This window comes from Schistocerca gregaria, chromosome 2 (genome assembly GCF_023897955.1).
Source record: "Schistocerca gregaria isolate iqSchGreg1 chromosome 2, iqSchGreg1.2, whole genome shotgun sequence".
NCBI lineage: Eukaryota > Metazoa > Arthropoda > Insecta > Orthoptera > Acrididae > Schistocerca > Schistocerca gregaria.
The window spans coordinates 460,274,228-460,297,686 of NC_064921.1; the positions used below are offsets into that span (position 1 = coordinate 460,274,228).

Sequence of the window (23,459 nt, forward strand, 5' to 3'; positions counted from 1 at the left end):
AACTTTCATTAAACTGCACCTGAGCTGCAAGGAAGAAAACGTACAGTTCGTTTTAAAATTAATATGTATTGAGAATTTATGTACCCCAGTGTTTCTATTATATTGTCATTTACATGGATGTTGACCCAGGGTTATTAATGTTGTTGTAACATGGTTTTACATTTAGGGTGCTGTAATTCATTTATACTGTATGGTTATTATAACAGCGTTCTGACTGTTGCATTGCAGACTGATACATCGCAGGATGCTGAAACGTTGTAGGTTTGTTCATCAATCGTGTGTTCATGGGATATCCGCAAATATAATAATTACACTTTCTGCCACTAGGTGGAACTATGACGCTGTAAGCAGTCAAAACATTGTGTAGGTGCAGGAAAAGGAGAGGAACGAACAAACAATATAACAATAGTTCTAGCACATGATGCATTTATAACATAACATGCTCAACAGTTGCTCCCAGTATATCTGATGCAATCAGAGTTCAATATCTTTGTATGCAATCATTCAGATCAGAAATATTCTGGATACATGCCTTGCATACACGATATTTCAGGTCTCCCCACAACCAGAAGCCACATGGATTTGGGTTGGGGGATCTAGAAGGCCACACATCTTCAAATTGTATATGGATGATGCAGTAGATGTTGTTGCACAACGTATGGCGGAATATAACGCAATATGCTACAGTTCTTTGCATTCATGGCACAGTATATCGTAAAATATGCCTCATCCATCCAAAGAATATTCCCCTGTCACATGTAATCCATTTCCATGCATGCCAAAAAGCGAAGTCATTATATTGTAGCCTTTCTTGGGGCTTCATCTGGTACAAATTTTGAATCTTGTAGGGTACCATGACCAAGTGGGATTTGTGGTTTCATTACTGGGGAAGATTGCAAACATTTATAAATCGGAACTAATCTAGACCTCAAGCTATGTTACAGATCAATCTGTCATCACAACCAATATTTCAGGAAGGGAGAACAGGGACAATAACACACTCTAACCAAACGTTTAAATACTGTATCTTCTTTCCATTTGATAATCAAATGCTAAATAACATCAGGAGCTATTTCCAATATAAAATTTATAGATAGCTTATTTATCTCCCAACATCACATTTCCTGACAGTTTACCACAGCAAATCATACTAACAGACGCATTTTGGAGAGATCTTTAATGTGATGTATGTTAGCTTTGTTGCGTGCTTATAGGTTTTGGTATTTTTATTTCTAAGCAGCAGATGTTTAATGTTTTTATGTGCTCAAACTGTGGTGTTTATTAGATCATGTGACAAAACAGTGATGTTTCCATTGTCACTGATGTGCCGTGATTGGCTTACATGAGCAACCTGAACAACAGCCATGGAAATGTAAAAACATGTACAGCATATATTATTTACACTTCTTTATTACCAAAATATACATTTTAAGTGATATAGTGCGCACAACCACTCAGCTGCATTGTACATTGCCCTGTTAAAATTGCATGTATACTGTTGCCTGTATTCATATTGTTTTTGTTTGTTATTTGTGTACACATCGAATCTGGGCGCACCAAGTTCGTTCACTTTCAACCTAACCTCATATTTCAAAATGTTACCTCATAACTTACACTATGAATGCATACTATGTCATTTTCGATTTTGCATTATGCTGCTTTTATCCGAAAGAAAGTTAAACTCACTAAACTCATACGCAATGCACACAAAAAGGAACTTGCTATTAATGTATATTACCGCATTCTCACAAGCAAGGAAATTAAAGTACACCAGGGTATATTTCAGGAACGAGGCATATTTCATACGGTTTTTCCTGTTATCATTCGTGAAACTCTCACTAGGTGGTGACATGTACATTACCATCCCTAGTGCACTCTAGCGGAACATTTGCAAACTTATTCCAGCGATGTATAGAATAACCAATGACAGTAACAAAAAAACTGTCTAAAACACTATTAGGACAATAATACTAAATGTTGACTAAAGACGCATCAAAGCATAATATAGATATACAGAGACAGGTATTCAATTGCGAGGTTTCAGAAATTTTGTTCATTCCCTTTTGATGTAAGCAGTGGAATGTGAAAATTGTGTGCAGATTGGTAGGACACCCTCATCTGGCAATCAGAGTGGCTAGACAATAGTCGTCAGAGGCTATCGGCAGAGGTCACACAGTAACATTGGACGACAGCTTTGTCACAATGCGTCCTATTTGTTAGTTTCTGACGGGACTGAAGAGGTTACATTAGGTTACGTTAGAATCTATTCTATACATGAAGCAGGTTACATTTTAACTTCGAAGAATGGGACGGATACCACAACGCCTCTGTGCTTGGAGATGAGTGCTGCAGTGTGAGGTTGGCTATTATAAGATCCATGTAAACAAACTGTATCCATCTCGAAACGCATGTGGCGAGTACTGTACAATCTGTTATCCGTTACTGGAATTACAAGCCAAGTTTTGTGAATATATGAGACGAAGGGAAAAAACCATGGCATAAAAGTTAAAAACGATTTAACTTTGTGACACTGCTTTCCTCCTCTCACCAGAGATTAGCATCAGTAGGGACCACCACCTTAGAAACTAACAGGCCGTATTTGATGTTTTTCATATTTATAATCATGTATTATGAAAATACGTAATTTCAGTGATAGTATATCCCTGCCACTTCTGGACTAAAGAGCATTTTGGAGTAAAAATTACAGGTTGAAAACCAAGAATTTAATTTCACAGTATTCCCCAACCAGATTCTACATAAATACAATGAACACAAAATGACCAACAAAGTTAAGTTATGTAAAAACTTAGGGAATTCTAAGAAAAGGAATATTTAATTAAATTAAAAAAATACAAAAATTTTAAAAATTTGTTCATGTTTAATAACATGAATAGGTCGATCTTTGTTTGTTATTTTACCTCGCTAAAAAAAATATAAATTTACAATTTCTTCTAACTTACCATCATAATTTGTGAAGAATTTAATATGTCAATCTGTAAGAGTGATTTTATATTTTTCATCCAAAAAAATGAAAATTTATCAGCGAATTTAGTTGTTAAAATTTCAGCATTTGAAATAAAAACTTTTTTTTAATACTGATAATTTAGTGCAAACATTTGAACAACTATTACTATAATAGATATGCTCATTTAACAGAATTCCAATGTGACCATTTATGTTCATTTTTATTTGTATACAAAAAATTTAAAAAATAGAAAAATTAAAATGTTTTTTATTTTTAAGAAACTAAAGATTTCAGTTTCTATTTTCTCTATTTCTCAGAAAATACTTTACAAGGAAATGGAAACATTAAGTTAAAAGGTCTTTAACTTTTTACTAATTTTTCATTGATATATTTAATTAGTAGATTAAAACTGAAGAAACTGCAAAAAGGTGGGAATTTAAGGAGATGGGACCTGGATAAACTGAAAGAACCAGAGGTTGTACAGAGTTTCAGGGAGAGCATAAGGGAACAATTGACAGAAATGGGGGCAAAAAATGCAGTAGAAGAAGAATGGGTAGCTTTGAGGGATGAAGTAGTGAAGGCAGCAGAGGATCAAGTAGGTAAAAAGATAAGGGCTAGTAGAAATCCTTGGGTAACAGAAGAAATATTGAATTTAATTGATGAAAGGAGAAAATATAAAAATGCAGTCAATGAAGCAGGCAAAAAGGAATATAAACGTCTCAAAAATGAGATCGACAGGAAGTGCAAAATGGCTAAGCAGGGATGGCTAGAGGACAAATGTAAGAATGTAGAGGCTTGTCTCACTAGAGGTAAGATAAATACTGCCTACAGGAAAATTAGAGAGACCTTTGGAGAAAAGAGAACCACTTGTATGAATATCAAGAGTTCAGATGGAAACCCACTTCTAAGCAAAGAAGGGAAAGCAGAAAGGTGGAAGGAGTATATAGAGGGACTATACAAGGGCGATGTACTTGAAGACAATATTATGGAAATGGAAGAGGATGTAGATGAAGATGAAATGGGAGATACGATAGTCCGTGAAGAGTTTGACAGAGCACTGAAAGACCTGAGTCGAAACATGGCCCCTGGAGTAGACAACATTCCATTGGAACTACTGACGGCCTTGGGAGAGCCAGTCCTCACAAAACTGTAACATCTGGTGAGCAAGATGTATGAAACAGGCGAAATACCCTCACACTTCAAGAAGAATATAAGAATTCCGATCCCACGAAAGCAGGTGTTGACAGATGTGAAAATTACTGAACAATCAGTTTAATAAGCCATAGCTGCAAAATACTAACTCGAATTCTTTACAGACGAATGGAAAAACTAGTAGAAGCCGACCTCGGGGAAGATCAGTTTGGATTCCGTAGAAATACTGGAACTGACCTCACGACTTATCTTAGAAGAAAGATTAAGGAAAGGCAGACCTACGTTTCTATCATTTGTAGACTTAGAGGAAGCTTTTGACAATGTTGACTGGAATACTCACCTTCAAATTCTAAAGGTGGCAGGGGTAAAATACAGGGAGCGAAAGGCTATTTACAATTTGTACAGAAACCAGATGGCAGTTATAAGAGTCGAGGGACATGGATGGGAAGCAGTGGTTGGGAAGGGAGTGAGACAGTGTTGTAGTCCTTCCCCGGTGTTATTCAATCTGTATATAGAGCAAGCAGTAAAGGAAACAAAAGAAAAATTCGGAGTAGGTATTAAAATCCAGGGAGAAGAAAAAAAAACTTTGAGGTTCGCTGATGACATTGTAATTCTGTCAGAGACAGCAAAGGACTTGGAAGAGCAGTTGAACGGAATGGACAGTGTCTTGAAAGGAGGATATAAGATGAACATCAACAAAAGCAAAACGAGGATAATGGAATGTAGTCGAATTAAGTTGGGTGATGCTGAGGGAATTAGATTAGGAAATGAGACTCTTAAAGTAGTAAAGAAATTTTGCTATTTGGGAAGCAAAATAACTGACGATGGTCGAAGTAGAGAGGATATAAAATGTAGACTGGCAATGGCAAGGAAAGCGTTTCTGAAGAAGAGAAATTTGTTGACATCGAGTATAGATTTAAGTGTCAGGAAGTCATTTCTGAAAGTATTTGTATGGAGTGTAGCCATGTATGGAAATGAAACATGGACGATAAATAGTTTGGACAAGAAGAGAATAGGAGCTTTCGAAATGTGGTGCTACATAAGAATGCTGAAGATTAGATGGGTAGATAACATAACTAATGAGGAAGTATTGAATAGGATTGGGGAGAAGAGAAGTTTGTGGCACAACTTGACCAGAAGAAGGGATCGGTCGGTAGGACATGTTCTGACGCATCAAGGGATCACCAATTTAGTATTGGAGGGCAGTGTGGAGGGTAAAAATCGTAGAGGGAGAGCAAGAGATGAATACACTAAGCAGATTCAGAAGGATGTAGGTTGCAGTAGGTGCTGGGAGATGAAGAAGCTTGCACAGGATAGAGTAGCATGGAGAGCTGCATCAAACCAGTCTCAGGACTGAAGACAACAACAACAATATTTAATTAAAAATTTCCAGTAAGAATTGTTTGTTGTTTCATAAGTTAAATTCTTTCTACCATCATAATAACATTTGCAATTGTATCATTTGCGATATTTTCATTAAAGACTGAACATAATTTCATTGTTGTTTTTTTAGTAGTTAAAACATTCATTCCTCTGGTGATATTAATTACATAATTGGATAATTTTGAATGAAATTGAATGGACTTGCATTTACATCATTATTTAACTTATTTTATTTATTTATTTATTTATTTAACCTGATCAGATTAGGGCCATCAGGCCCTCTCTTACATCGGACCAGTGTTCCACACATGCAGCATTTCACACATCAGAGTTACATCATGACAATAGTTGAAATGAGAATGTTAGCTTACTCTAGTGACAATATGAATAAAGAGTAGTGACTAATACCTAATTAAGTAAATGCGGCAGTATTTTTACAACAGGTGCTATACATACAGATTATGATAAAAGCAATAATAAAATGTAATGATAAACATGAGTAAGACTTAATAAATTAAATGCTGGCAGTATTTTTACAGCAGGTGCTATACATACAGATTATAATAAAAGCAATAATATGCAATAATAATAACAGTAAAAAAATCAAATAATAATGACAAACATGAGAAGGATTGGCAATAGTAACGAAGGTTTGCGCAGATGTACATAGTATCTTGGTGTGTAAAGTAGATGTTTACTAGTTTAGCGTGTTTTTGGGAATGGGGATTTAAGGAGGGGGAAAGAGGGAAGTAACGAGGTGAAGTGCATTCATGTACAGAGGAAGGCATTACTGTTGCTTAAGTAGATACGTCATTAACTGTCTTTTGAAGCTGGACGTGTTTTTAAATTTTCTAACATAACGAGGGAGGTTATTCCAGAGTCGGGTTCCCGCAACTGTAAAGGACTTGGAGAAGGTGACTGAGCAATGCTGTGGAACGGAGAGGATTTTAAGTCATTCTTTTAAAATCTCTAAAAGAATCATAAGCTTTTAAGAAGATATTTGGTGGCTCAAGTTTCCATAATTCTTGAGGAAAAACTTAATTTCTTTCATTTTTAACATAGATATTTTGTAATGTAACATAATTGAATAAAGAAGAATCAAGTAATTGATTATCGATTGGTTTGGAAAACAACACAAATAAAGTGAGGCACAAAAATTCAGCAGAATTATAATAATTCATGGTATGTAGTTCAAAATTCCTTTTTGTCTGAAAACCAGCAAATTAAAATGTTTGAATTTCGAAGAAAGAAATTGGAAATTTTGGATTCTTAAGTCTTTCTTGTTCTAATTTTAGTGAATATTCTGGCAGATACTTAACAACAGGAATAAGAATTTCCATACTTTTTAACAGTTTTACCTTTTTTTTGAAGGAGAGAAATATCATTTTCTGTAGCCTAACAAAGGTTGAATATGCTCGAACTTTTCTCGAAGTCCGGGCAATAATTGCAGTGAAATCACCATACTATATACTATCTTCATAGTTTCTTTTAAAGGGCCAAACAATTCTAATGGATAAAGAATTTCGTTTTGTTTATTTTTAATTTTTCCATTGGTACTTATATATCCTTCGACATTTAATTCATTTGAAAGCGAAGAAGTACATCAAATAAAATTTGAAGCAAAATAAATGGATGTCCGATTCTGGATAAATATTATTTCCTCTTGTAATAGTAATAACAACAAACAATTTTAAAACACAGTAATGAATTAGTTTAATATTTGATTTAAAACATATGCACGAAAATCAGTTCCATCTGTGTGACTGACATGAAAAATCACGTGAGGATATCAAAAATTTGAATGAATCCAACCGCCACCAATATGAATAGAAATTTCTATTTCCTAGTTATTAAGGTTTAAATAATATTTTTTCTCATTGACAAGAAATGAGTTAACTTTATATATGTGTCATGGTTTACTAAGGAAAAAAATTATTAATTCATTTCTAAAACAACTATTACATAAGAACAATTAGAATCAATTAAATTATCATCTTCATCAGTTATAGTTATTCTCAATTTTGAATAGTATCGAAAATTGGAAATTTTTAGGATGATTTAGTTCATAAATTATTGGAGCACAATACTCAGAATTAGGTTTAAAGGAAGCATCAATATTAGTTAATCTGTGAAAATGATCATTCTGTTTAGTAAACATTCCATCAGCCAGATTAAAATTTACATTAATTAATTCAAATGGAATGATTGTAGGAACATCGTCAGCAATTGTTTCTTTATCAATTCTATAATTTAATTAGTAAATCCTGAAATGTGACCTAGAGAACTTTATTGTCCACAAATAATTTTTTATCACTTTCAATGACAATTCTATTTAATATTTTATCTTCTTTAAAAAGAATATTTAGATTTTTCAAATGAATAAAGTTTTTTAATTTTTCAAACTATATCAACCAACAGTAATTTCTATTGCTTTTTCATCACAGTAAAGCTCATTATTTTTCGATGTAACATTTGGAATTAAAAATGTTTGAATAAAAACCAACTAGCGAAATACATCTATAAGTTTCTCTTATTTGAACAGTTAACTTTTTTTCAGAAAAGAAGAATTATTGCTCAGTTTAAATAATTTACTAATTGCAAGTAACAGCCAAATGCTTCAGAAAGCATACAACAGAATGTGCAGCCCAAGCAATAATAGCAATACAGGACATCAATATTTATTTTTTAAATACCTTTAGGCAAGATAATACAAATTACAATCATATTAATGTAATTTTTCAGGCTTTCCCGGCGATCTAATGACATCTTGGATTGCAAGTGTTCTGCCGGATATCAGCGTCGTACTTGCACGATATTTCGGTCAAGTAGCTCGTAACCTTCATCAGGTGCGACCTGAGACTGCTCCTCGAGTGGACCTGGTCCAGTATTTATGCCTATGGCCTTCCCCCTCCACCAAGGGCTGCAGGCGCTTCCTCTGTGGTCCGCCCCCATTCCCTGCGACCTGCTGGAGCGTTGCTGCTCCGTTTTTCGTCTGCTGCGGATCTGGATGTTCCATCTGCGGTCCGCGCCCACCAGTCCCATTTCTGGGTGTTCCATCTTCGGTCTGGTGCGTCTGGCAGTCCGATAGGGGCTCGTTTTCCATCTCCATGTCCCTGGTTCTTCTGTTTGTGTAGTGTTGCAGCTGACCCCGTTGCTCCTTTAACAATTCCAGAGCCGGATCCCAGGCTCTGCATAGCTGGTACCCTGTGTCACGGTTCATAAAATCGGTAGACATTTTTATTTCTTTCGATTCTCTTATAACACTGTTCCAAAATCTGGGTGTTTGTGCTAGAATCTTGGTATCCTTATACTTCATGGCATGATCTAGTTCTAGACAGTGTTCAGCTATGGCTGACTTAGTCACCTGTCTTAATCTAGTGTGCCTCTGATGTTCTTTGCACCTGATCTCCACAGTTCTTGTCGTCTGGGCAATGTAGGACATGCCACATTGACAAGGTATATTGTAAATTCCTGATTTTCGTCACCCCAGGTCGTATTTGACACTCCCCAGCAGTCCCCTGATCTTGTTGGATGGACAGAAAACACATTTGATATTGTGTTTACAGAGGATCCTACTGATTCTGGCAGAAATAGAGCCAGCATAGGGCAGATATGCCACCTTCTTTGCTTCATCTTGGTCTTCTTCAGGAACCTGTGGTCTAGTAGCTGGTTGGAGTGCCCTCTCAATTTGTCTGTCCGTGTATCCATTCTTGGAGAAAACTGTTTTGAGACGTTCTATCTCTATAGGTAGATTCTCTTGGTCTGACAGAGCAAGTGCTCTGTGGATCAAAGTCTTCAGAACCCCATTCTTCTGTGCAGGGTGGTGACAGCTGCTGGCCTGCAGACATAAATCAGTGTGTGTTGGTTTTCGGTACACTCTGTGGCCAATTGATCCATCTGCTTTCCTCTGCACTAGTACATCCAGAAATGGCAGCTGGCCATTCTTCTCCAGTTCTATGGTGAACTTTATATTATGGTGGCATGAGTTAAAATGTTCAAGAAACTCATTGAGCCTGTCCATCCATGTGGCCAGTTCATGAAGGTGTCATCCACATACCTAAAGAAGCATGTGGGTTTAAATGTGGCTGTCTCCAATACCCTCTCCTCAAAACTTTCCATAAACATGTTGGCAACCACAGGGGACAGTGGGCAGCCCATAGCTACACCTTCAGTTTGCTCGTAATATTGGTTTCTGTACAGGAAATACGTGGATGTCAGTGTATGACTGAACAGGTCCAACAGAGCACCATCAAATTTCTCTGCAATCAGTTCCAGTGAGTCCTTCAGTGGGACCCTGGTGAACAGTTATACCACATCAAAACTAACCATGATGTCCGAATCTGTGATGTGCAGTTGCTTGAGGCATTGCAGGAAATCTTCTGAGTTGCGGATGTGGTGAATACATTTCCCCACATACGGAGACAGGAGACTTTTCAAGTACTTGGCTGTTGTGTACGTAGGTGCCCCAATATTACTGACAAGTGGACGTAGGGGCACGCCCTCCTTCTGTATTTTAGGCAGACCATACAGTCTAGGTGGCACTGGCGCTTTTTCCCGTAGTTGTCTGATGATCTTATCGGGCATCCCTGTTTCCTTCAAGAGAGCACTAGTCTTCTTCGCCACCTTGTCCGTGGGATCACACTCCAGAATTCTGTATGCAGGGTCCTCCAGAAGTTGGCGTACTTTCTCATCATAATCCACCTTCTGCAAGATGACAGTGGAGTTCCCTCTGTCTGTTGGCAGTACCACAATGCTGTTGTCTTCCCAGAGTTTCTTGAGTGCAAGTCTCTTTTCGGTTGTGATGTTCGATTTCGGCGGCCTGGCCTTGGTGAGGGCCCTGCACGTCTCTCGGCGGGCTTCCTCTGCTACATTAGGTGGAAGTGTGGCTGCAACTTGCTCTACTGCACTGACAAAACCAGAAATGGGTACGTTTCTAGGAGTCGTAGCAAAGTTGAGACCCTTGCTGTGTACCTTTAAGGTTGTATCATCAAACTGTATGTCACTCAGATTCGTCACAGTGCATGTCTCTTCCATCTGCTGTGCTTTTTCACTCATGCGGTCAAACTTTGCAGATTGGCAAGATGAGGCATTCCTTCTAGCACACTCCGATAAAGACCAGGAGGCACGGTCTACCCAATCCCAATCTTCTCTGGTTAAGGAGGCTGCCATGTACAGATGAATGTGTAACAGCTCCCTGGCCACAACATCTAACCTGTGGCGCATATCTCGAATGCTCTCTCTCACCAGTGCCATGCTGGCTCTGCGTTTTATCTTGTTCAACGCTCTGGAGTTGATGTGATGTTTAATTCTGGCAAATACTGGTACCACTTCTCCATCTCGACATCTCAGCAAAAAACTGAGAGAACTCAGCATCTTCCCTTTCTTCTGCAGAAGCTTGCCCAGTTTCTTGATATTCTGATATGTCCCCTCCCCGTAGAGACTTTTGATGTAACTCTTCAGGCATTCCCGGCGATCTAATGACATCTTGGGTTGTCGGGTGTTCTGCCAGATATCAGCGTCGTACTTGCACGATATTTCGGTCACGTAGCTCGTAACCTTCTTCAGGTGCGACCTGAGACAGCTCCTCGAGTGGACCTGGTCCAGTATTTTTGCCTATGGCCTTCCCCCTCATCCATCGGCTGCAGGCGCTTCCTCTGTGGTCCGCGCCCATTCCCTGCGACCTACTGGAGCGTTGCTGCTCCGTTTTCCGTCCGCTCCAGTGAATTAAATGCATTTTTATTGAACGATTTAACAGGACATTGAAAGAAACAACGTGTTATGAAATTACCCTTCAAGGATATTATATATGGGTTGACTTAGTTTCTAAATTAATGGATTAATATCAGTATACAAAACATTCAACTATAGAAATGCAACAGAAAGATGTAAATAAAGAAACTGAAACAAACTTATTGGAAACGGTTTATGTAAAAAAATTGCTAGATACTGAACCAAAATATAAAATTGGCGATAAACTAAGAATAAGTAAACATAAAGAAAACATTTCAACAGAAATTTTCCATATTGAAGATGTTATTAATTCAAATGCAACCACATATAAGTGGAAATATTTAAACCATGAACAAATAAAAGGAAATTTTTATGAAAAAGAGCTACTGAAAACCAATCTTCTTGATGTTTACCTTGCTGGAAAGTTTTAAATAAGGAAGGTAATAAAGTAATAATTCACATAATATTTGGGTAAATAAAAGTAATATAATTTTTAAAATGTTGATAAATAAGTTCTCTATATAAAGGAGTTAGATAACATAACTTCAAACATGTTTTGTATGGAATATAATTTTCATTATGATTTTTGTTTCATTAAAGTAGATAGAGTTCATTTTGATAGTCAAATAAAAGTTAACAAAGATGATTTATTTTCAAAATCATAGAGGATTTTAAGTCTGAGTTGTCAGAATCATATGATTTTAATAAATTTCATTTATTAGATGCATATCAAAATCTTCATGAATGTCATTTTATATTTTCTTATGAAAAAAGTACTTTGAAATTTAGTTTTATATTCTAAGTTACATTCAATACTTTATTTATATCTTCACGCATTTCTTCTGGTGAATATTGATCCCAACTATTGAAACTATTTCGGTAGCAAACAATACCCTTAGTTTCTTTCATTCGATTATATAAATTTACTGAATTTGGTACATAATTAATTAATAAAAATTCTTCACAATTTAAATGTTTGTTTCTGATAATATCTGTTTGATTTTGCGCATTGTAATTCCTCTTGAATAACGTAATATTAATAATTGAAAGTATGTAATATTAAAATAACAAAAGTAGCTCTAAAATTTGATCACTTAATTTAGGAAAGACATGTTATAATAATGTATTTACTTTTCTATTTCTTTTCTTTCCTATTACAATTTCATCATGAATTACTTCTCTGAAATCTTCTAAATTTTCATCTTTAGCTTTGTGTAAATTTTTTAAGGGAGTTATTTGTTATTTATACATTTCTTTTACTTCTTCCATTATTATATGTTCTCTGTGTTTTCGAATTGATGGTAAAACATCTTGAGTATCTTATTTTTGAAATTGTTCTGCTTTTATCTTTTCTAGGTTTTAAAATTACACAATGAAGACCTCCTTCATTGTAACAAAGTTGATTTTTTATTTCCTTTCCAAACCTCCAAATTGGAGTTGTTTACCTTTTCTAATGTAGTAGTATTTTCATAATCAAAAGTTTTGCATGTTTTATCCATTTTTATATTCTAAAAGTTTAACAATATCTTTTGCTTTACACTATGGAGCAACTGCATGAGGTGTCTGCTCTCTATGTCAGGAGTGGCCTTTCCTCCTGCTGGCAGTAGCTCTAAAATGCTTGGTGACAGGGTATGTGACCATCTGTCCATAAAAATTCAGTCACATGTTTACAGAAATGTTGTCTTATGGACCCGGTATAAGGGCCAGGGCGGCCCCTGTAGGTGATTCATGTTGGCATGGCCCCATCAGTGTGAGAAATATGCAAGGAATATTGTTGCACAGGTAGGGATGTCTAAACAATCTGGCCCTAACGTCTCGTCTAGCACCACTCAACGTCGGCACTATGACTGGATGGTACAATGAACTATCTAAAGCCCTTGACACATGACACATAGACACCTGTGCAGCGCAAGAAACATGGTGGAGCGGAATCAAATCGTTTGACTTTGGATGCAGTTACAAGCTGATGTATAAGGGCAAATGCGGATCAACTAGTGGCGTTGGCATTATAGTGTCATCCAAGTTTGAGGATAATATCTCTGAAGTGCAAAGATATGATGATCACGTGATGAAGACTGTGAACACACAGATGGCAGAAAAATCCACTTTTTCAGTGCCTACGCTCCATAAACTAACCAAGCAGCTTCCATCAAGGACGCCTTTTGGAGGACGGTTGATGCAAAGATTGCTGAAGTAAGATTACATCATCATCGCTGGTGATCTGAGTGGGCATGTATGGTGCAGAAAGGATGAACAAAGCACTCATGGTAGGCATGGATTCGGAGAAAAGAATGACGACGTTCAGCATATCCTCAATTTCTCAGAAGCTCATAACTTGGCAATTGCGAACACATGGTTCAAAAAGCGTGACTCACATCTAATCACGTATTACAGTCGCACTAACGCCATGCAGATCGACTACATCCTCGTGAGACGCCGTGATCTCAAAGATGTGCTTGATACAAAGGTCATCCCCTATGAAACAGTTGCGACACAACACCGTCCATTGATCTGTAAGCTATGAACCAAGTTGCCAACAAACAAGCACATAGATCGCACAGGACCTGTGAGAATCAAATGGTGGAAAATCAAGAATAAAGAAGCCGACATCATAGCACGAATAACTTTGTCACCAATTACCACAGTTGAAGAAAGCTGGGAGAAAGGGAAAGAGTCTGCTCACGAAGCTGCACATACAAGTCTTGGGACAACACAACCAGGACAACAGGAATCGATAGAGATACATGGCTTTGGAATGACACTGTCGAAGACGTGGTACACACAAAGAAACCATTATACCTTGAGTAACTTGACGATAAAACACTGGAGCGATGGAATGCATACAGAAGACCCGAAGAGAGGCAAAAAAGGCTATAGCAGCAACCAAATCCTCACGTTATGCTGATCTATACGCAAAACTTCACACACATGAAGGAGAGCGGGACTTACATCGACTCGCTAAAGCAAGACTTCACAATTCAGAATATGTTCATCGGTTCTATGGAGTCAGTGATGGTACTGGTAATCTACTAGTTCACTGGAAGAAGTCCAGAGAACGATGGTGCAGCTACTTCAAGAAGATCTCAACAGAAGAGTTCCCCCATCCACCAATACCCACCGGCAATGCTGCTGAAGGGCCCGTTAGAGAAATTGCAGTCGAAGAGGTCAAGACTGCATTGAGGAAAATGAAGCCTGGGAAAGCCACTGGCCCAGATGACCTTCTAGCGGAGTTATGGTGTTCCCATCATTGGACGGCATCCAGATGGTTAACGGAACTCTTCAACAAGATCACCGATGAGGGACAAACATCAAATAATTGGCAGCAGAGCATCACCATGCCTGTCTTTAAGAAGAAGGGAAATCCTGCTGAGTGCACCGACTACCGTCCAATTCGACTTCTCTGCCATGCCATGAAAATCTTTGAGCGTGTTCTGGGCCAAAGGACCTATGAGATCATACAGATTTCCAGAAACCAAGCTGGATTTCTGAAGAACTGCAGCACAACTTATGCGATTCACGCTGCAGGACTGTTAGTCGAGAAACATCATGAGAAAGCCAAGTTGCTGCATCTAGCATTCCTGGATCTCGAAAAGGCCTTTGATCGGGTGCCACACAATCTCATCTGGCTAGCACTTCGACATCATGATGTGCCAGAGCAGCTTTTTAACTGGGTGCACTTACTTTATACACAGCCGAGAAGTTATGTCCATACAACCTCAGGACTACCCAAAGACTTCTCCATCACAATCGGCACCCATGAAGATTCTGCATTTTCACCACTTCTGTTCATTCTCGTAATGGACAGTGTGACAGCGGACCTGCACTGGTCATTACCATGGACCCTACTTTATGCTGATGACATGACGCTGGCAGTAGAAAACAAGCTTGATCTGCAGAGCCTAACTCAAGAATAGTGTGACCAGTTTGTGCAACTGGTAGTCAGTGCACTCAGCAGGATTTCCCTTCTTCTTAAAGACAGGCATGGTGATGCTCTGCTGCCAATTATTTGATGCTTGTCCATCATCAGTGGGCGGTTTACGCCTTAATTTGCAGAAAACCGAGTACATGACATCAGACAGACATGAAATGGGAACCATCATGATTAATGGTCAAGATTTGACTCATGTGAGTATGTTTAAGTACCTTGGTTCCACAATCACCGTTGATGGCCGACTCATCAAAGCGGTCAACACCAGAACTCAGGCAGCCTGGCTGAATTGGCGAACATCAACCAGAGTCACCAGCGACCGCAGGATGAAAAACAATTTAAAATCATAAATCTATCTCACTGTCGTCCAACCAGTCGCTTTATATGGTTGTGAGTGCTGGCCGACTACAGTTGAGACAGAGCGCTGCCTAAGTGTAATGAAAACTAAGATGCTAAGGTGGACAGCGATCCTCACAAAGTTAGATTACGTTTCTAATAACAGCATTAGGAAACAGTTTAGTGTAGCACCGATCCAACACAAGATGCGTGAGAGCCGTCTTCGATGGTTTGGGCATGTTTTACAGGCCAGTGATGACTCTATTGCCAAGGCGGGTTACACACTTGAAGTCGCCGGCAGTAGACCCAAACGACGACCTTAGCAACGATGGGCTGATACAATTCATAAAGACCTTGAATGCGTGAACATCCACCCACATACAGCCCGTTATAGAGCGAAATGGAGACAATGGAACCATGTAGCGAACCCCGCAGGCACGCGGGACAAACGCTGAAGGAAAAGAAGACTCTGTTTTATATAGATAGCGTCTTTCAAATCATGTTCCTATAGATTTAAAAAACATTTTGAAATTTGCTCCTTAAATGTTGTATCATGTCTTTTTCTATATCGTAATTCTTTTGGCTGAACAATGGGACATTGTACTGTTGGCAACCCACTCCTCACCCATATGGTGCGAGGGAGATGAAACTTCAATAAAGAAAAAAAAATTGTTAGCTGTCTGTTCTCACGTGAAACTAAATATTTTATAAATGTGACATACATAGATCACCGACGCAACTATAAGTAATGCAACAGCAAATATGATATGCAAAGTGTAGCGTTGTTAAGTAATTGGTTTTAACTTCTTCCTCTGATAGTATTATCATAACATGCATCTGAAAATAGCCATAGGCCTAAACTGGCCAGTAATGGTACGTAATACGTGATGAAATAAAGTTCATCTGACATAAAGGATTTGACGGCAAACGATGGAAAATTAAAATGTTTTTATCACCTAAATTTGTTGTTTTTGATGTTGTGGTCTTCAGTCCTGAAACTGGTTTGATGCAGCTCTCCATGCTACTCTATCCTGTGCAAGCTTCTTCATCTCCCAGTACCTACTGCAGCCTAGATCCTTCTGAATCTGCTTAGTGTATTCTTCTATTGGTCTCCCTCTACGATTTATACCCTCCACCCTGCCCTCCAGTACTAAATTGGTGATACCTTGATGCCTCAGAACATGTCCTACCAACCGATCCCTTCTTCTAGTCAAGTTCTGCCACGAACTCCTCTTCTCCCCAATTCTATTCAGTACCTCCTCATTAGTTATGTTATCTACCCACCTAATCTTCAGCATTCTTCTGTAGCACCACATTTCGAAAGCTTCTATTCTCTTCTTGTCTAAACTATTTATCGTCCATGTTTCACTTCCATACGTGGCTACACTCCATACAAACGCTTTCAGAAACGACTTCCTGACACTTAAAGCTATTCTAGATGTTAACAAATTTCTATTCTTCAGAAACGTCTTCCTTGCCTTTGCCAGTCTGCATTTTATACCCTCTCTACTTCGACCATCATCAGCTATTTTGCTCCCCAAATAACAAAACTCCTACTTTAAGCGTCTGCTTTCGTAATCTAATTTCTTCAGCATCACCTGACTTAATTCGACTACATTCCATTATCCTCGTTTTGCTTTTGTTGATGTTCATCTTATACCCTTCTTTCAAGACATTGTCCATTCCGTTCAACTGCTCTTCCAAGTCCTTTGCTGTCTCTGACAGAATTACAATGTCATCGGCAAATCTCAAAGTTTTTATTTCTTCTCCATGGATTTTAATACCTACTCCAAATTTTTCTTTTGTTTCCTTCACTGCTTGCTCACTATACAGATTGAATAAGATCGGGGAAAGACTACAACACTGTCTCACTCCCTTCCCCACCACTGCTTCCCTTTAATGCCCCTCAACTCTTACAACTGTCATATGGTTTCTGTACAAATTGTAAATAGCCTTTAGCTCCTTTTATTTTACCCCTGCCTCCTTTAGAATTTGAAAGAGAGTATTCCAGTCAACATTGTCAAAAGCTTTCTCTGAGTCTAAAAATGCTAGAAACGTAGGTTTGCCTTTCCTTAGTCTTTCTTCTAAGATAAGTCGTAGAGTCAGTATTGCCTCACGTGTTCCAGTATTTCTATGGAATCCAAACTGATGTTCCCCAAGGTCGGCTTCTACCAGTTTTTCCATTCGTCTGTAAAGAATTTGTGTTAGTATTTTGCAGCTGTGACTTACTAAACTGATAGTCCGGTAATTATCACATCTGTCAACACCTGCTTTCTTTGGGATCGGAATTATTATATTCTTCTTGAAGTCTGAGGGTATTTCGCCTTTCTCAAACATCTTCCTCACCAGGTGGTAGAGTTTTGTCATGACTGGCTCTCCAAGGCTGTCAGTAGTTCTAATGGAACTACTCCCGGGGCTTTGTTTCCACTCAGGTCTTTCAGTGCTCTGTCAAACTCTTCACGAAGTATCGTATCTCCCATTTCATCTTCATCTACATCCTCTTCCATTTCCATAATATTCTCCTCAAGTACGTCACCCTTGTATAGACCCTCTCTATACTCCTTCCACCTTTCTGCTTTCCCTTCTTTGCTTAGAACTGGGTTTCCATCTGAACTCTTGATATTCATACAAGTGGTTCTCTTTACTCCAGAGGTCTCTCTAATTTTCCTGTAGCAGTATCTATCATACCCCTAGTTTTTATTTTTTTGAGACGTTTGTATTACTTTTCCCCTGCTTCATTTACTGCATTTTTATATTTTCTCCTTTCATCAATTAAATTCAATATTTCATCTGTTACCCAAGGACTTCTACTAGCCCACGTCTTTTTACCTACTTGATCCTCTGCTGCCTTCACTACTTTATGCCTCAGAGCTACCCATTATTCTTCTGCTGTATTTCTTTCCCCCATTCCTGTCAATTTTTCCGCTGTGCTCTCCCTGAAACTCTGTACACTCTCTGGTTCTTTCAGTTTATCCAGGTCCCATCTCCTTAAATTCCCACCTTTTTGCAGTTTCTTCAGTTTTAATCTACAGTTCATAACCAATAGATTGTGGTCAGAGTCCACATCTGCCCCTGGAAATGTCTTATAATTTAAAACCTGATTCCTAAATCTCTGTCTTACCATTACATATTCTATCCGAAACCTGTCAGTATCTCCAGGCTTCTTCCATGTATACAACCTTCTTTTATGATTCTTGAACCAAGTGTTAACTATGACTAAGTTATGCTCTGTGGAAAATTCTATCAGACGGCTTCCTCTTTCATTTTTTACCCCCAATCCATATTCACTTACTATGCTTCCTTCTCTCTCTTTTCCTACTCTCGAATTCCAGTCGCCCATGACCATTAAATTTTCGTCTTCCTTCACTACCTGAATAATTTCTTTTATCTCATCATACATTTCATCAATTTCTCCATCATCTGCATATAAACTTGTACTACTGTAGTAGGTGTGAGCTTCGTGTCTATCTTGGCCACAATAATGCATTCACTATGCTGCTTGTAGTAGCTTACTTGCATTCTTATTTTCCTATTCATTATTAAACCTACTCCTGCATTACCCCTATTTGATTTAGTATTTATAACCCTGTATTCAACTGACCAAAAGTCTTGTTCCTCCTGCCACCTAACTTCACTAATTCCCGCTATATCTCACTTTAACCTATCCATTTCCCTTTTTAAATTTTCTAACCTACCTGCCTGATTAAGGGATCTGACATTCCACTACTGTTTCCCTTTCATGCCCCTCGACTCACACTAACTGCCATCTGTTTTGTGTACTACTTGTAAATAACCTTTCACCCCCTGTATTTTATCCCTGTTGCCTTCAGAATTTCAATGAATTTATTCCAGTCAACATTTTTAAACGCTTTCCGTAAATCTACAAATTCTGTAATTGTAGGTTTGCTTTCTTCAGTCTATCTTCTAAGAGAAGTCGTTTCTATATATATCCGGAATCCAAACAGATCTTCCCCGAGTTTTTTCATTCTTCTGTAAACAATTCGACTGAGTACTTCACAACCATGAGTTATTAAACTGTAGGTTCGGTAATATTCACACCTGCCAGCACATACCTTCTTTGGAACGGGGATTATTACATTCTTCTTGAAGTCTATTGTTATTTCCACTGTCTCACTTATCTTGCACAACAAGTGGGACAGTTTTGACGTGGCTGGCTGTCGTGGAGTGCTCAGTAATTCTAAACGTATGTCTTCTACACCCGGGGCCTTATTTCGACTTAGCTCTTTCAGTTCTCTTTCAAATTCTTCTCGTATTAACGTATATCAACTTCATCTACTTACCCTTCTCTTTCTATGGTTGTGTTTCAAATTCGTTTCCCCTGTATCGCACTTCTATGTATTCCTTCCACCTTTAAGCTTACCCTTTTTTGCTTTGTTCTGGTTTGCCATTAGAGCTATAGTGGCACTGCTACGCATGTTAAGTGTGTATGCATTATCGCTATGTAAGCCACTTACATAAGGTATGAACTATTATAAATTACATGATCACCACCAGCCCAAGTCCTTCTTTACCCAGTAAAGGTCAGACTGAAATGGAAAATTTTGTGCGAGTACACAATGAAAATAAAAGGCCTTAAATTAATCCACTCAAGTTATCCAAAATCAAATCAAGTAATCACACGATAAGGTATGTAGCAAATAAATAAAACTGGATTTTGCACCCCAGTGGTGAGGATTCCCTCCCAGATTACGTTTCATTGCTATCTTTGCCACCTTGTGCAGCTTGCAAAAACAACACTGGGATATTTTGAAAAAACATAAGCTTTCGTCCCACTATATTTTGCAATGATGGTGACTATGTGGTAAGTCAGAAAGAAAACGGCGGGACACACGATATTAGTTTTCAATGATAACACTTATTTTTCAATTCACATTTGAGAAGCAAGGTGGAACGTCCTACCTCAATAGCCGGTTGGTGCCTGAGCATAAAACAAATGACCAGGTCAATTTAAAATAACGCTCAGGTTGGATTCACACAAGACGATAAAGATCGCAGAGAAATTAACTATCAACATAAGCTTACAATTACAGGAAAGTGATTTATATCGACTGAAACAGTTTTACTCATATAAGTATATGGTACAGGAATTGGTGCCCACAATATAAGACGAAACGGAAAGGACACATGGGTGAATAAATCACTGATCGAGCACACCTTAGTCAAAACAGAGAAAGATCAGGAAATCACTCAATAAAGAGTACAGGATTACACAGGTTAGATTATATCTTGAAGAACATCCAACAGATCAACGAGGCTTGGGCAGCTGGGTCACGCAACACTTGGTCCCAAGAAACAAAAGGGGTAAATAAAATATCCCAAAACTATACAAATATAAATGCCGGTCATTCAGTCTAACTAGGATCAAGTGGTGTAATATAGAATCCTGAGCTGACGACTCACTGAACGAGAAATACGTGACTCAGATGTAAGTAATCACAGATGGAAATCGGTGTATCTAAACACACTATAATCTGCGGCAGGAAAACATCGATGAATTAGAATAGAAAGAAACACACGCACACGAAGACACAATTATTTTCACATGAACACAAGGTAAAGATCGCTCTAACTTGTCCTACTCATTACACGGAGAACACTCCACACCACAGTGTTCCAAAGGAACAGAGCAAACCCAGAATACTGAACAAATCGAATTCCCTAACATTAGTGAAGCATTATTTTTTTAACTGAACACATCCTGGGAAAAAAACATAAAACACTTCCGTCAGGCTGAAGAACTTGCACACTCACAACGAGAATAAAGTAGCGATCTGGCGCTCCAGAACTACGAACCGAACTCACCAAAGCCAGCAGCAAATTGCCTCCTCAGCGGTAGCACCCAGAGAAACACGCAAGTGAAATGGAAAAGACTAGATGGGTCGTTTCAGCCACCAACATAACACACACACACACACACACACACACACACACACATACATCCATTAATACTTGTTCCATAGATCGTGAATACGACATATCGAAATTATGTGGAACGTGTCACTGTAAGTTTTCTTTACCTCCTCACACACACACACACATACACACACACAATGGGGATAGACCTCTTTGCCCATGTAAGGAACATTAAGTTGATTACCCTGTACCCTCAGCACCCGGAAAGCATGCCTTGTAAAGCCGAAAAGACACAATTACTGTCTCAGTCATTCACACAAAAGACATGGTAGAAGAGGAAACGCGGTAATATAGGATGTTATTCCACTAATATGGACATGGACTACATGGGATAGGTGATTAAATTATACAGTATATAAAAACTCTGAGGCAGAGCACAAGCTGCTTGCACCAAAACGCCGTATAATTATTGATTTTATTTCAATCCAACTGCTCAATCTTTCTAGGCCAGTTTAAAGAAGTACACGGGGGATAAGCGGTGCAGTAAATGAGACGGGAAAAAATTAAATTTGGCCAAATGTATTATGAAATGATTCTATAGAGACGTTTCAGTTCATGAAGTTTGTCTTTTAGTTTCCTGTAGACAGTATCAGTCTTTCCTCTCTTTATACACGTTTCTACATTCTTGCATTTCTCGTCTAGACATGCTGCTTTGGTATTTTGCACTTCCTGTTAATCTCAGATTCCGTTTCGCCTGCCTCTAGACTTGTAGGCACATAATGAAGTGACTCCTTCGAGTCTCAACAAGAATTTGGCCAAAACAATTGCAAATGACACACCTCACAAGGGAACCTCCCCATCGCACCCCCCTCAGATTTAGTTATAAGTTGGCACAGTGGATAGATCTTTAAAAACTGAACACAGAGCAATCGAGAAAACAGGAAGAAGTTGTGTGGAACTATGAAAAAATAAGCAAAATATACAAACTGAGTAGCCCATGTGCAAGATAGACAACTTCAAGGCTAATGTGAGCTCAGGAGCGCCGTGGCCCGTAGTTAGCGTGAGCAGCTGCGGAACGAAAGGTCCTTGATTCAAGTCTTCCCTCGAATGAAAAGTTTATTTTTTTTTATTTTCGCGAAGTTATGATCTGTCCGTTCTTTCATTGTCGTCTCTGTTCACTGTAATAAGTTTATTGTCTGTTTTTTTTTCGACCGCACCGCAAAATCGTGCGATTAGTAGACGAAAGGACGTGCCTCTCCAATGGGAACCGAAAACATGTGATCGCAAGGTCATAGGTCAACCGATTCCTCCACAGAAAAACACGTCTGATGTATTCTATTCGACACTGGTGACGGCATGTGCGTCACATGACGGAATATGTTGTCGACCCACCTAACTTGTACACTTGGCGAATGGGTAAAAAGATTCTTCTACCTTGCCCAATTTAGGTTTTCTTGTGGACGTGATAATCAATCCCAAAAAAAAGTGATCGCATCGGGCGGACAGATAATAAGTGTCTGAAAATAAAAAAATTAAAGTTTTCACTCTTTTTTTTTAAATCTCATTTTGTTCGTTTTCGTTCGTTGTATCTGCTCTAGGCGGACGTCAAAAGACACCCGTTTTAGTTCGTTGTTAATCCATTAACTCAGTTTTTTTTTTTTTATTACAGAGGGCAGCTGGCCCTCTGACCGAAAACGCTGAGCTACCGTGCCGGCACACTCTAGGGAAGACTTGAACCAAGGACCTCTCGTTCGGCAGCTGCTCACGCTAACCACGGGACCACAGCGTCCCGGAGCTCACGCTGTCCTTGATGTTGCCTCTCCAGTGCATGGACTACTCAGTTAGTATATTTTGCTTTTTTTTCATAGTTCCACACAACTTCTTCCTGTTTTCTCGATTGATCTATCTTTAGTTTTCAAGGCCTTTTCACTGTGTCAACTTATAAGTAAATCTGAGGGGGGGGGGGGGGTGCGATGGGGAGGTTCCCTTGTCAGAACTCACTTGTTGAGCCTGCGTTCTGGGAATCAAAATCCAGAAGTCCTTTAGAATAAAGAAAAACTAATTGGACCTAACTGCACATGCTGATGAGCT

At 38.6% G+C, this 23,459-nt stretch overlaps 2 protein-coding genes across 5 annotated transcripts in view; one reads left to right on the top strand and one right to left on the bottom strand.

The window, feature by feature from the left end:
• LOC126325851 (clavesin-2-like) overlaps positions 1–23,459 on the bottom strand; it is a 223,457-nt gene that overhangs the window by 149,638 nt on the left and 50,360 nt on the right. The gene's annotated exons all lie outside the window — the stretch shown is intronic.
• Positions 13,197–19,973, top strand: LOC126335835 (uncharacterized). Its single transcript, XM_049999303.1, has 6 exons — positions 13,197–13,423; positions 13,475–13,743; positions 13,876–14,034; positions 14,165–14,370; positions 15,206–15,291; positions 19,907–19,973. The coding sequence occupies exons 1-6, from the start codon at positions 13,197–13,199 to the stop codon at positions 19,971–19,973; spliced, it is 1,014 nt and encodes a 337-aa protein (XP_049855260.1).